We start from the raw sequence: 15,895 nt of genomic DNA, 5'->3' as shown, positions 1-15,895 counted from the left end.
GCACAATCTGCAGAGGAGATGAGGGTTCTAGGAAGCTTTGTGAACTTTTGTAAGTGCTTTTCAAAACTTTCGTTCTCATTTGTTTTTTATTTAATTTCCAACATATGTGAAATTATTATTTTATAAATTTAGAGCCTTTGCTCATATGGAGAGAGAGAGAGAGAGATCATAATGAGTGTGCAAATAATCATTTTAAAAGAATGTTATCATTAGCTGCGTTTTGTTGTCATATGGATTCAAACACCACCAACTGAAACGTGTATACCACTGTACTTCTGCCTTGAACACTAAGTTACATCAAGCTTATATATGTTGTTGTTGTATCTGCAAGAAATAGTAGTTCTTTGGTGGCTTGTTCCCATCCACTACCAGGCTATTTGTATTGCTACTAGAGCATTCAGAACATCTTTTGTCGATTGTTTGTATGTGAAGGTGAATGAACTGACCTTATTTCTTCGTTCTGCAAAAGCAGTTGCCTCTGCAGTATGCTTTTAAACTAAAATCCCTGTTAGACCAGCCCTTGCAGACATTTTTTTTTTTTATCCATTTTGACAGAATTTGTGCAACCATCAGATTGCCAGCTGTCTTTCAGTATTTGTAGTTGAGAGCTACCCACCAATTTACATATCATGGTGAACAAGGTTTCCCCAACACCATGCCAATCCCCTCCACCATGGCATGTGTTTGTTCTCTTGTGGGAAGAATATCACTGTCTACCCACAACTCGACTCATCACACCAAAATGAATATTCTCACTTCTTGCTGGTCTGCACAGATGGCTTGAAGTAGTTGTAGTAGTAGTAGCATGTGATGCAAGAAAGCAAGTGTATGAGCTTATGCAGCATCATACAAAAAAAAAAATTTATGAAACAATTCCCTCCAGTTCCTCCTTAAATTTATTTAACCTATCAACTTCCACAAGGACAGATGGAAGTTTGTTCCAGCAATTAACCGCCCGCTGGCTAAAGGCAAATTTCCGCGCATCTGTTCTACATCTAGCTTTCCTCAGTTTGAATTTATGCCCCCTTAGGTTCGTAATCTGAACAAGTGGAAGAATCCCATCAGAATTCAGTGTGCTGAACCCATTCAAGGCCTTATACACCTCAATCAGATCACCTCGCAGGTGCCTAGTCTCCAGCCACTGCAATTTTCAGAACTTAAGTCTCTCTTGGTAAGAGGATCCCTTCAATCCCCTCACCAGTCTTGTTGCCCTTCTCTGTACACGCTCCAGCAAATCTACATCCTTCCTAAAATGAGGCCTCCAGACCTGTATGCAGTACTCAAAGCGTGGCCTGACCATTGCCTTATATGGAGGGACAATCACCTCCTTTTTCCTGCTAGCAAAATTCCTGTATATCCTTGACAAAACCTCATGACCTGCCCTGGCAGCCTGTCTGCATTGCTCAGAAAACTTCATATTTGTCTGCACAATTACTCCCAGGTCTTACATTTTCTATCACCTTAAGTGTAGTACAGTTGGTACATTTCTCTGGGGTTACTTCTACCCATATGCAGTACTTTGCATTTGTCAATGTTAAAATTCAGTTGCCACTTCTCAGTCCATGTGCCCAAATTTTCTAGATCCTGTTGCAGTAGCACACTGCCATTTGTCATTAACAACCCTGCCAACCTTTGTATCATCTGCAAACTTTGTCATTAAGCCTGGTATACCTTCCTCAATATCATTGATAAATATTCAAAACAACAGTGGACCCAACACCGAACCCTGTGGGACTCCACTAATAACATTAGTCCATGAAGAGCAGCACCCATTGATTACCACCCTCTGTCTTCTCCCAGTGATTGATGGGATTTGTTGCCGCTGTTGTCTTCTGAGACACTATGATATTTGAACTGATTTCCACTGAATGCCGCATATTGATTGTAGTCTCATGCTATAGAGTTAGCCTTGGAACACACGTGCACTGCAATTAAACTATTAGTTGTAATAATAATTTAATTAAGTATGCTTAAATGGATGTGAAAGTTACATAAGTTGCCAGTAACTATAAGGGTAAGGAAAGTAGAAAAAGAAGAGTAGTAGATTAGTGAAAGGTGAAAAAATGTTAATATCCTAGGTTATGATGAATTAAGTAAATTATGGGCTGAATTGCCAAGCCAATATAAAGTGAGGGAACTGTAAAGTAATATTAGTACAACAAAATACTAATAAATTGCAAATAAAATAAAATGGTATAGCTGTCATCAGATATGGGGGGGGGAATATTTAGTAAATGGTCTAATATAGGTAATGCAAAAAATGCTTGATCTGATGTCAGCTGAAATAAATATTGATACATGATCAGGTATTTCATCAGGGGATTTACCTGACCATGTATCAGGAACTGCGTTTCTATACTTGTCCATAGCAGTAGAAGAAAAGTGAAAGGCCAAAAAGGAATGAAAAGAAATTAGCATTTTCTAATACAGTATGGACAAGGTAGTCCCAATGCAGTGTAATTATTTAGGTAAAAATTAATTTAGGTAAAAATAAGTATCGAGTTGCGATAAAAATGGTTAATATCAATATGCTTAATATAAATATGTGAAATTTAGTGTAGGATTTAATTTTGTAAAGATAAGAGATCAATGTATTTTACAAAATAGATTTGGAACGAGCGAACGGTATAAGGGTGAGGTATTAAATTGAGGATGGGGAAGGGAAAAAGGATTATTTAAATAAATAAAGATGAAAAATAGCAATAGAAGTAGGAGCATTCGCTTCACCCTCGTATTACACTAATAGTTTAACAAATGTGAAGAACTGCTGGGGTTGTAGTAAGGGCTCTGACATTTGTACAAATGTTTCTTTTTGTTAAACTATTAGTGTAATACAAGGGTGAAATCAACGCTCCTACTTCTATTGCTATTTTTCGTCTTTATTTATTTTTTTAAGACGAAGCTTCCACTTTCAAGATGAAAGTGGAAGAGAAATCATCAAAGCTAAAAGTTAAAAAAAAAAAAAAAAAAAACCCATCTAGGGTGGTAAAGCAGCTAAAGAATGTGGAGCTATTGGAGAGTTCATGCAGAGAAGAGAAATGAGATTAGTGAGAGGAATAAGAGGCTGTTCTTGCTAGAAAAGGCTTCTGCAAATTGCAGTGTCTGGAGAGTAGGCACAGAGGCAGACTGGCCATAAGACCCACCTCCCTCCTGACTCAACTGGGTTTCCCCTGTGGGTCGAGTGGCCGGTGTGGTTTTGGCCATAAACAATCATGGCTGTAATTCTGCCCAGACATGATAGGAGGAAATACATGATGAGAGCCTTGTCAATCAATTCGGCCCTGGAAAGATTGTGCAAGGCTCAAGGGGTAGAATTTTTTTTCAGCGTGGTCTGTGCATGTTAACAGGAGAGACTGCTTCTACAGGGATGGGATACACTTAAATAGAAAGGGTGCAACAATATTTGTTGATGCTGTCGAGGCAGTGTTACGTGGGTCGTAAAACTGCTAGCTTGAGGGGGGGCGATTCACCGACTAAAAGATTAAAAGTAGCCACAGGCAGAGGTGAAGGTAATTCTTGCACAATTTCTATTAAAATAAGTAGCGACCTGGAGTGAGGGGTGCTGGAGTTTCCAGGGACTAATGGCAGTCATTGTGAAACAGGTGGGTATATGGGATGTGTTAGGGTAACTAAGAATAAGAATAAGTGCATGTATACAGTCTGTCCTCATATAGCACGATAGTTGTGTTCCTAGAAACCCTCGTGCAATGCAAAATCGGGTAATATAATATAAACAACAGGCAATATAAATAACAATGCAATATAAACAACAGGCCATATGGGAAAAGTGGGGTTAGGTGCCGACCACCCAAGATTGAACACACATTTGGAACCAAAACATTACCAAACACAATAAATAATCGGGTAATTTTAATCGTTATAAAATACGTAATGAAAAATACAATATTTTTTAATTATAATATAATAAATAACAAAAATAAATTTTTTTATTATTTATTATATTATAATAAAAGTATTTTTTACGAAACAAATACGTATTTTATTCGTAAAAAATTTATTATATTAAATAAAATAGTCGTAATAAAATACTTTCGTATTTTATAATACGTAAGTATAAATTATACGTAAGTCGTAATAAAATGCTTACGTATTTTATTACAACTATTACGTAATAAAATATTGCTAATGCTTTTGCTTCTATCGTAAGCAAACTTTTGTTTGATTTTCTATCCAAACAGATGACAGCCGTTCCATCTCTTCCAATTCTTTGTTTCTTAATCTAATGGATTTTAATTACACTTTGAGTTGTTCTCGCTATGAAAGTTGTTTTTATTTTCTCCGCATTCTTTGTAATTTTTGGCGTTGCCTCATTTAGGTCTGTAGCACGTGCAATATCACATGGTCTTTCATTTCGTTCAAAGCGTTTCACAATTTCATATTTTTTTCTCTATCGACAGAGGTGGTCTGGCCATAAGCCTTACCCGGTGGGCCGAGGGCCGGTGTGATTTTGGCCATAAACCGTAGTATGAGGCCATTATAAATTTTCCTGGGTAAGAATTTTTGATCCAGTCCGCCTCTGTTTATCGATATTGCTTTTTTTTTTTTCTCTCTCTCTGAATCTGCAGTGTCTTCGCCAGGACGTTTCCTTTTCACACCTTTTAAGTATTTTATTAATTTTTAGGGAATAAAGCGCAATTACAAAACGAGGAGGCACGCTTAATACACATAAACAAAGCTGCGCACGTATAGCAACTGAATAAACAACACTGTAAAGGCCGAGATACACTATTAACACCCCACATTTTACTAAAGCACATTTCTGGGGGTTACTACCATAAAACAATAAAAACAATTTCCAGTTTCGTTTCTGCTAGTGGAATCTGTTATAAACTGGTAGTAAACTCCATCTAATTGCATTTGCGATTATATCGATAGCTGGAATTGTGTTGATTTTTACGTTATTATGGTGAAATGTGTTTCCCCTTCACTGATATAAAACACATAAATACATTTTCAGAATCTTCTTCATTCCTATCGTGTTGCGTTCGGTTGGAGTGATTCCGCGTTCGACTGCCATTTCTTGTAAACACAAAGGCGAATCGTGCATAAGCGAATTTGGTTCGTGTTATATAAGATAATGTTCCCCTATTTATAAATCGTGTATGATCGAATTCATGTATAAACACGTGTTATACGAGGACCGACTGTACTTGCATGTATACCAATACTAGAAGTATAGTAAATAAATGTAATGAATTTGAAGTGCTGGTCAAGACATCAAAGGCGGATATTGTTGGGATAGCAGAGACGTGGTGTCACACAGATATAACAAATGCAGAACTGGAATTTTGGGAGTACAATGTATACAGAAAGGATAGACAGGATAGGAAGGGAGGAGGTGTTATGCTGTTAATTAAGAAAAACATAAAATCAAAAGAAGCGCATCCAGTTAATATAGATGAACAGTGCACTGTTGAGTCAGTTTGGTGTGACATAAGTACTGCGAAAGCAGTGACATAAGTACTGCGAAAGCAGTGCTTATGTCACACGAAATGTTTTTCTTAATTAACACCTTTACGGAAGCAAAAACCCTTTCCTTTACCCCTGATGGTAATTATATCTTTAGGTAAATCCCACATCAGTACACTGTGATCACTGCCACCTAGTGGTTCCTTTATCTGCAAATTCTTAATACACGAATGATCACTGCTGATAACCAGATCAAGAGTATTACCCTCTGTGGTTGCCTCTCCAACATGCTGGTGCTGCAGAAAACAATCATCCAATAAATCCAAAAAAGTCTTACTAGTGTGTGAGTGACCAACCCACAAGTTCCAGTCAATATCTGGGAAGTTAAAATCCCCTATTATAAGACATTCTGATTTACTAGCCCACTCTATTTCTCTGTTCAACTGTTCTTGTACTCATTCGAGTCATTAGGCCTATAACACACTCCTACGCGTAGGCCCACATCTAGAGACTTCAGTATACCGCAAACCAATGTGGTGCGGACAATTCACTAACTACAGATCCGGCCACGCACCAAGTCATCTCAAAGGCACTGCCCGCACCCTATTTTCCAGGGCTTGGAGCCATTCCAGCACTGATGCAATTAGGCGTAACGAGATCTCCCGTGTGAAGGTGGACCTAACCAAATGTGGTTATCCATCCCATGTGCTAAGCAGGTGCCTATTACAGGCACAAGAACTCATATCCCACCCAAGGCCACCGAACCAAGACGGTATACCGTCCACCTACATTCCCTATTATCCAGGCATGCCAGGACAGATCTCGAAGATTCTTAGAAATTACAACATCAAATGCGTGCAGTTACCCTTCAGGAACCTACGTTCACTTGTCTCCAGTGTGAAGACCCGTGTCACACCTCTCTTACGCAGCAATATAGTATATAGCATCACCTGTAGAGACTGTGACAGCTGCTACATAGGAGAAACATCAAGGCGTCTCCAAGATCGCCTTACGGAACATGACAGAGCAATCCAGCTTGCCGAAACTGACCAGTCCGCAGTTGCGGAACATTTTTGGGCCACCAACCATGATCTTGATCCCAAACGTGACTTTGAAATAGTAGACCACTCATGACATTTTCGCCACCGCCTATGGCTAGAGTCACTTAACATATTAAACAATCCAAAGGCAATAAACTGCCACAAAGGCATACGACTACACCCCATCCTAGAGACAACTGTTTTAATGCTAGATGATCAGTGGAGTAAAAACAGCGCATGTCCTTGCAACTACAATAGCACATGAATAACGTACCTCACTCAGCTCATTGCACTTATCCGTTGTATTTGTATTTGAATTTCAGTTGATAAAGACTCGTTAGTCTCGAAAGCTACTGCCTGTTACTTATTAGTATGTTTTACATTAAACTGGGTTATAATTATACGTATCTATATTTGTTCTCTCAACACCCCTACTCTTATTTTTGCTTTTGAAGTGCTTATGTCACACCAAACTGACTCAACAGTGCACTGTTCATCAGGTGTTATGCTGTTAATTAAGAAAAACATAAAATCAAAAGAAGTGCATCCAGTTGATATAGATGTACAGTGCAGTGTTGAGCCAAAAAAAAAAAAAAAAAAAAACCTACTTCCACTTCACACCCTGTTCGTTCGAAATACCTGTCCAGCTGAGCCTTAAACTTATTTAGGCCATCAACTTCCACGACAAAAGATGGAAGTCTATTCCACCAACCAACCACCCGCTGGCTAGAGGCAAATTACCTCACGTCTATTCTACATCTGTCTTTTCTCAATTTGAATTTATGCCCTCTCAGGTGATTATTCTGAGCAAGAGGAAGAATCGCATCAGCATTGAGCATGCTCAAACCATTCAAGGCTTTATACACGTCTATCAGATCACCTCGGTGATGCCTGGTCTTCAGACACTAATTTGCAAAACTTAAGCCTTTCTTCGTAAGAGCACAACTTTGTTCTATTCACTAATCTTGTTGCCCTTCTCTGTACTCGTTCCAGCAGCTCTACATCCTTCTTGAAATGAGGCCTACAGACCTGTATACAGTACTCTAGGTGTGGCCTGACCATTGCCTTATATAAGGGAATAATCACCTCCTTATCTCTGCTAGAAAAATTCCTATACAGTAAACCCCCACTATTTGCGGTCGCTGATTTAATATAAAAAAAAATGTGAATTTTAAATCGCCGTGAACATTTTCCGCCATAAAAAAAACATGGGCATGGCTAAAATTATCTTTCCCGGTTAAAACAGCGCTCAGTGGGTGGGGGGGGGAGAGGAGTGACAAAATTGTGAGCGTGGATGTTTCTCGCTAATCCTTGTTCAGTATGTGCTATGCGCTTGTCATTGGTTTCGTCGTTTGCTTTTAATTTATATGCTTATAAATTGAATAAATTTATCAATTTATAAATTGATATGCTTACAAAAGTAATAAATCTACCATTTTGCAGTGTAAAACAGACTTTTTCGAGTGTGTTAATGAAAGAAAGTGACTTTAATGTGGATTAGTTCTTTCTAACCCGTACAAAAATATGGCTACGAATAACAAGGGAAATGTGAAAAGATCAAAGAAGGTGATGACATTAGCGAATAAAATTGAGTTATTAGACAAAATTTCTAATGGTGAAAGTGTCTCCTCAGTGTCAAAACATTATAAAATCAATGAGTCAACGGTACGATCAATCAAGAAATCTGAAGAAAAAATCCGCCGTAGTGTCCTTGAAAACGCGCTAATTGCTTCAAAAATTGCTCTGTAACTCGTGATGTTAAATTAGAAAAAATGGAAAAAGCTTTATTCTGTGGATAGAAGACCGAACTCAAAATAAAATTCCTTTAAGTTCACTCATCATTAGTGAAAAGGCAAAACTCCTTTATCAACACTTTAGCGAAACTGTTGATAGAACTGGTGGGATAATTTTTAAGCTATAGCAAAGGCGCTGGATTGAAAGATTTGTTTGAAATTTCTAATAAATATTACATTTAATATCAAACTGTTTCTTATTTCCATTTTTATGCCTTATGCTTGCATTTCACTATGTACTGTCTATGTACATAGTCATATTATGAAGGTACATATAATACATACCTAGACAAAATTTTAGACTAGTTTTACTTATATATTTCATACTTTGGAACGGAACCCCTTTATTACTATGGGAGCCATTACTCAGTATTTGCGGCATTTCTCAGGAATGTAACCTCCGCGAATAGCGGTTGTTTACTGTATATCATTGACAATACACCATGAGCTATTCTTGCAGCCCGTCTGCACTGCTCAGAGAACTTCATATCTGCCTGCACAACCACCCCCAGGTCCCTTTCATTCTCTACCACTGTCAGTGTAGTACCACAAAGTTGATACGTTGCTCTCAACCTTTCCAGATCCTGTTGCAGCAGCATAGTGTCAGTAGTGTCCTTGACAACCCTGCCAACCTTCGTATCGTCTGCAAACTTGGACATTAAGCTTGATATACCATCATCAATATCATTTATAAATACAGAAAACAATAATGGACCCAACACTGAACCCTGAGGGACTCCACTAATAACATTAGTCCACGATGAGCAGTGTCCATTGATTACCACTCTCTGTCTTCTCCCCCTCAACCACCCCTTTATCCATAGCAGCAATTTGCCTCTAATGCCACATTGCTCCAATTTGTGTAGCAGTCTTCCATGTGCAACAGTATCAAAAGCCTTTCTACAATCCAAGTATATAATATCAAAGTTATTCCCTGCATCCAGTTCTTTTGGGGCTGCATCATAGTATCCAATCAAATTGGTCAGACAAGACTTCCCCTTTAACAAAACCATGCTGTGTCCGAGCTATAACTGAAGTCTTGTCTAGCTGATCCTGCAGTGCTTCTTTAATCAGTGCCTCCATTAATTTTCTTGGAACAGAAGTTAAACTCACAGGTCTATAATTACTTGTGTCAGCCTTTGATTCTCCTTTGTGAATTGGGGTCACATTTCCACATCTCCAGTCCGTGGGTACCTCCCCTGTGTCTAAGGAAGCTCTCATAATTATGGCTAAGGGTTTGCTTACTTCCTTTGCTGCCTCCTTTAATATAACTGGATATATCTCATCCACCCCAGGTGCCTTTCTTGTGTTTATCTTCAACAATTTCTCCTCCACTTTACTCTCAGTTATTACAAGATTCTCTACCTTACTGCCAGCGTTGAATACACCTCTGGCATTCTCCTCGCTGAATAACTCCTCATTTGTGAATGTCGATGCAAAATGTTCATTTAGTTTGTTAGCTACCTGAGCAGGATCATCAACAGTTGACCCATCGATATCAAGTGGACCAATCTGATTCATCCCCTTCCTTCTAGAGTTTACATAAGTAAAGAACTCTTTGCTGTTTTTCTTTGCATCCCTTGCCAAAGATTTCTCGTAATCTGCCTTCGCCTGCCTAACCTCCTTTGTAACTTGGTTACAGATCAACTTGTATCTATCATAGGCTTCTGTGTCACATGTTAATTTATATGTATCCCATGCATTTTTCTTCTCTGCCATATGTCTCATTAGTTAATCTGACATCCATTTAGGCCTAAACCTTATACAATATTTTTAGTTGGTATATAAAGCCTAGTAGCTTCCAAGATAAGTTCTTTGAATGCTTGCCATTTTGAATTTGCTGTTGGTAACATCATCAGTTGGTCCCACTGTATAGAATTTAAAAACTGTCTCAGTCCATCGTAGTCGCCTTTACGAAAGCAATAACCCTTCCCTTTACCCCTAATGGTAGTTACCTCTTTGAGTAAATCCCACTTCAGCACACTGTGATCACTGCCACCTAGTGGTTCCTTTGTCTGCAGATTCTTAATGCATGAAGAATCACTACTGATAATCAGATCAAGAGTATTACTCCATCTAGTTGCTTCCCCGAACATGGTGATGTAGAAAACAATCATCCAATAAATCCACAAAAGCCTTGCTAGTGTGTGAGTGACCAGCCCCCAAATTCCAGTCAATATCTGGGAAATTAATATCCCCCATTATAAGACTCTCTGATTTACTGGTCCACTCTATTTCCCTGTACAGTTTCTTATTATACTCATCAGAGTCATTAGGCCTATAGCACACTCTACTCTCAATTTTGATCTCCCAATGCTTATGTCACATCAAACTGACTCTACACTGCACTGTCCAGCGACTGGCTTCACTTCCTTGGATTTTGTGTGTTTCTTAACTAATAGCATAACCCCTCCTCCCTTCCTGTCCTGTCTATCCTTTCTGTAGATATTCTACTCCTCAAATTCCAGTTCTGCATTCCTTATATCTGTGTGACACCACGTCTCTGATATCCCAACAATATCTGCCTTTGATGTTTTGAGCAGTACCTCAAATTCATCAAATTTATTTACTAAACTCCTAGCATTGGTGTACATGCAAGTATACATGCACCTGTTTCTGTTCTTAGCTACCCTAACACAACCGATGTGTTTACTTGTACTGCAAAATAGACTTCTGTTATTAGTGGTGTTCCTGAGGTTTCCTTGCTGGGCTCATTGTTGTTTTATATTTATTAATGAAGGCACATCAGGCTGGATGTGTAAGTTTGCAGATTACATGAAAGTTGGTTAGGCAGTTAATGGCAGTAATTGGGGTATTCTACTTCAGTAAGATCTAGAAAAAATAGGCAGATACACTGAGAATAGCAGTTGAAGTTTTACATTGACAAATGTAAGGTACTGCATTTGGACAGTACCTTACATAATACCATCTGTGTGGTCCCATCAGGGTAGTGGAGAATAAAAAATACCTGGTAGTAATTGTGCAATCATTCATGAAATTTCCTGTGCAGTGCAGATGGGCTGCTAGGACAGCTCATTGGGTTTTGTCAGTGCTATGCACAGGAATTTTGATGCAGGGATAAGGAGATGATTATTCCATTATATGAGGCTGTGGTAGGCTGCATTTTAAGTGCTGCATACAGGGCTGTAATTCAGAAAGAATGTGGATCTATTGGAGAGTGTACACACAGAGAAGAGAAATGAGATTAGTGAGAGGAATAAGAGGCTGTTCTTGCTAGAAAAGGCATCTGCATATTGCAGTATTTCGAGAGTGTAGGCACAGAAGCGGACTGGCCATAATACTTAATTGGGAAACCCTGGTGGGTTGGTAGGCCAATGGTTTTGGCCATAAATACTAGCATGAGGCCACTATAAGTTTTCCCTGGTAAGAATTTTTGGCCAGTCGTCCACCTCTAACTAGGCACCTACGATTGATATGTTTAAGGCTTTGAATGAATTGGGTAAGCTCAGTGCTAATGGCATCCCACCTCTTTCTCGGACTATGTGAGGATGGTCACAGGATAGATGTGCAAAAACTGCCTTCGCCAGTTGGGGAAAGCAGTTTACAGACTTCCATCTAGTATTGTGGAAGTGACTAGTTTTACTAAATTCACGGAAAAACTAGACAAACTATTAGAGAGGGAGGCAGGTGATATGGAAACTGTTGGAGTTTTTTATTTTGGCTGATGCCATATCAGCTTGCTTTTTTGAATCATTTGCTACTGCTACTAATACTTCAACAAACTTGGTCCTTGAGATTGTCACAAACATTATCTGAGTTATGCCAGATAAGATGTACTTGCTACCAGGGAGTCTAAAATGCCGATGGAATGGATATTCGGGTGACACTCAAGTCAAGTGGACCCAATTTCGGTGAGGTCTGGAGGGTCTGTGACAGCCAAATCCTCTACTTGCACATATCCACCTCATTCTCGGACTATGTGAGGATGGTCACAGGATAGATGTGCAAAAACTGCCTAAACAACTGCAAAAACAATGTAAGCAGGGGTTGAGGTGTGGTGCCCACATCACATGGAGGCATGACATCCCTCTGTGTTACCAGGTAGATGACTCTCATCAACCGGTGCAATACCGCCACTTTGCTTATTGGAGACTTGAAGTGGTGGAACCCATCTTTAGTCTCCAGAGCTGTTCTAGTCAACCGTTCCTCATCTCTTCCATCATGCAGTATGACTGACGACTTTTGAGGTTATGATGGACATCACGGTGAGATCCAATCTTCCTTACATTTCGAGGGTACAGTACACTAGACCGAACCTGTTGGTAACTCTCTAGGAGGCTTCCGGATCAGTTAGTGTATAATCTTGAGGTAGTGACTGGAGGAAGTCCAAGTAGTGTGTATGTAGGGGGCATTGTTGCGGCCATGTGTCAAGGATCTGGGTATATTCTTACCACATGTATGCCGTATCCAAAAATTTCATTACTTAATACTGCATTTCCCTCTCCCCCACACACACTTTTTCTTACTATTGAATACACCATGAATTGTCAAACTGATAGAGCAAGCTTATCTGCAAAAAGATCTAAACCTCCTAAACACTTTGTTGTTCATTTCACAAATATACGTGGTCTCATTTCTAATCTCTACGATGTGCATTTCCACTTGCAGTCTGCCAAACCCCATGTACTTTTTCTGACAGAATCTCACTTATCGGTTGATTCAACTCTGCTCATCTCAGTTGCCCAAATTACATGCTGTATGATTTCTTTCGCCTCAAAGGTGGTACTTGTGCATATATCCGTTCCGATATTCCCCGAAGGAGACTTGGTAATTTGGAATCTCACCTTTTCGATTTTCTCTGGCTTAAAAATCTCATTCGTCAAATTCATCTGTTGATTCTACCGTTCTCCCAACTCTACTAATCACTTGGAGCTCTTTGACTTCCTCTCTTTGCAACTTTACTTTCTCCAGTAATTTTCCTATCAGTGGGGGATGACTGGAAATTTTACATTGAAATGGGATACAAAACTAGTGGTCCTAAATATGTTATTAGGGGATAACTAATAGGCTAGACCTCAGGACCTTTATGTTCAGTCAGTGTGTTGTTGACCACCAGAATAAACTGCCTTGCAGGGTAGGTTGACAGTCTTGTGAGGTTTAGGGAGCAACTGGATTGGTACTTTCTGGCAGTGTGAAGAGGAATGCAGGTTGTGTGGACAGTGATTTACTGTTATTTTTATTTTTCCCTTTATTTAAACAACTGTGTCAAGCTAGTCACTTCTTTGATCTTGACTTTGATTCCTAAAAACTTTTAATTTTTTAGACATATTTCCACTTTCGTTAAGATTGTCACATTTTTATTTTATTCCTTTGTTAAAGCCACCTTCACCTATTTTATATTTTATCATTAACACTCAAAGTATGTAAACCCCACTTGCTTTAATGAGGTATTGCCCTTCCTTTATTAGATGGAAGTAAATGATTTTGTTTGTATTTTTTATTTTATATTACTGTTTTTAGACATACAATAAAAGCTTGTCTTCCTTGCATCTTGTCTCTTATACTAAACACCTTTATATATTATATCATAACTTTGACCTAATTAGTAATAAATTTTAATGTTTGATACAAATCATTATGCGTAATATATATTGTGCATGCAGGAAAATAACTATAATTTTCTTCCACATCAAAAGTTGGAATTTGTTTATTAGTTTTTATAATTAATTTGTGTTTGGTTCAGTTCATATATGGAATTTTAAATTTATATAAGTTTAATATTATGCTACTTTAAAATGCTTAAATGTGATAACATTTCAAATTAGGGAAAAACTTGGGGAGCAAAGGCGTATGCTTCAATATGGACTAGAGGTGATACGGGGAATTGGCAATCATGGCCTTGATGTCTCTCTTGTTATTTATTTGGCCCGAACCTTTGTTGACAGGGTGAGTTTTCAGTTTATAACATGTATGATTATTTTCTTTAGTCAGATCATTCTGATGGAATCAATTTGAGGAAATAGTGTAGTTAGTGTGATTAATTAGTACAGTAGGTACTGCTTATTGTGGTCACATAGGATTTGCAAAAATTGATAGCATTACGCTGCTGATAAAAATTAAAATAGTGGAAATTTTATTTTTTAACGAAATATAGAAAGATGTTTATTTTGCATATCTTTATTTATTTATTTATTTATTCAGCATAGTATGTATATCTTCTTCTTCTTCCATTCATGTAGCTACTGTTGTGGGCCCCTATCAATTTCCTCCAACTACATCGATCTTGTGCTCTATGAGCAGCATCGTAAACTCATGCCAAGAATGTCACTGATTTCATCCTTCGATCTGGTTGTAGGTCTTTCTCTGCTCTTCTACCCCCTCAGTCTTTCCTTTCATTATGTTCTTCATCAGAAAGTTCTCTTCTCGCTATGTGTCCAAAATATTTGAGTTTTCTTTTGTTGATGCTACGAAGAAGAATTTTATTCAATACTCACTGATTTGTGCTTCGATCAAGGTAAGAAATACACAGTATTCTCCCTTGGCACCACATTTCTTAATTTTCTTTAATTTTCTTCCTGTCAACTCTTTTCAGATTCAATGCTTCGCATCCATAAGTTGCAACTGGAAAAATTATCGAATCAATGATTCTCAGTTTTGTCTTTAGGGTCAGGTCTTGATTTCTCCATAATTTCGTCAGATCAGTGACCAAAGTTTTAGTAATTGCCTGTCTTCTCTTTATATCATTTGATCAGTCACCATTTGAAATACATTAAGGGCTTTAGCCTCAGGCTGCGAGAGATTTAGACAACGTACAAGTTAGTGCAAACGCATCATATTAGTACACAGCTAAACTCTGAATTAGCAAAAATATGTCTCATATTGTGAATACAATATGAGATATAACTTAAACAATGCCGCCTTTGCATATTTTTGCTAATTCAGAATTTAGCTGCGTACTAATATGATGCGTTTGCACTAACTTGTACGTCAGTCACCATTTTTATTTATTACTTGATCCTAAGTAATCAAATTCATTAACTTCTTCGATATCTTGCCCATTAACCTTCACTTTACCGGAAGTCGGATTATCACAAATAACCATAATTTGTTTTACTCACATTCCGAAACAAACCTTTTTTTCTTACTTGCTTCACAAACTCTCGGAGTTTGTGAAGCAAGTAAGCTTAAATAAATTCTTCCTTGAAGAATTTATTTAAGCCATCAGCTTCCACAGTGAGAGATGAAGGGGGGAACCCTCCCATTTCATCCATCTATTTGCTTCAAAAGTTTGTCTAGTTCTTCCTTGAAGAATTTATTTAAGCCATCAACTTCCACAGTGAGAGATGGAAGTTTGTTTTAGCAATCAACCACCTGCTGGCTAAATGCAAGTATCAGCACAGTTATTCTGCTACTATCTTTCCTCAGTTTTAATTTATATCCCCTCAGGTGCATAATCTGAGCAAGAGGAAGAATTACATTGGCATTGAGCTTTCTCAAACCATTCAAGGCCTTATACACCTCAAACAGATCACCTTGCAGGTGCCTAATCTCCAGATGCTGCAATTTGCAGAATTCAAGCTCTTTTTTGGTAAGAGCAACCCTTTGTTGTTCCCTTCACCAATCTCATTACCCCTTCTCTGTATTCGTCCCAGCAGTTCTACATCCTCCCTA

The 15,895-nt window shown here is 38.3% G+C and overlaps 1 protein-coding gene across 2 annotated transcripts in view; it reads left to right on the top strand.

Moving 5' to 3' along the window:
• Positions 1–15,895, top strand: part of LOC150083174 (E3 SUMO-protein ligase RanBP2-like) — a 621,501-nt gene that overhangs the window by 219,222 nt on the left and 386,384 nt on the right. For both annotated transcript variants that reach the window (XM_090377889.1, XM_090377888.1), the window contains exon 16: positions 14,050–14,170. In XM_090377889.1, the coding sequence (XP_090234015.1) occupies positions 14,050–14,170 (121 nt within the window). The remainder of the gene's footprint in view (positions 1–14,049; positions 14,171–15,895) is intronic.

This window comes from Mastigoproctus giganteus, chromosome 7 (assembly GCF_048544385.1).
Source record: "Mastigoproctus giganteus isolate SK-2022 chromosome 7, ASM4854438v1, whole genome shotgun sequence".
NCBI classification, from domain to species: Eukaryota; Metazoa; Arthropoda; class Arachnida; order Uropygi; family Thelyphonidae; genus Mastigoproctus; species Mastigoproctus giganteus.
This window is presented reverse-complemented; position numbering and strand designations above follow the sequence as displayed.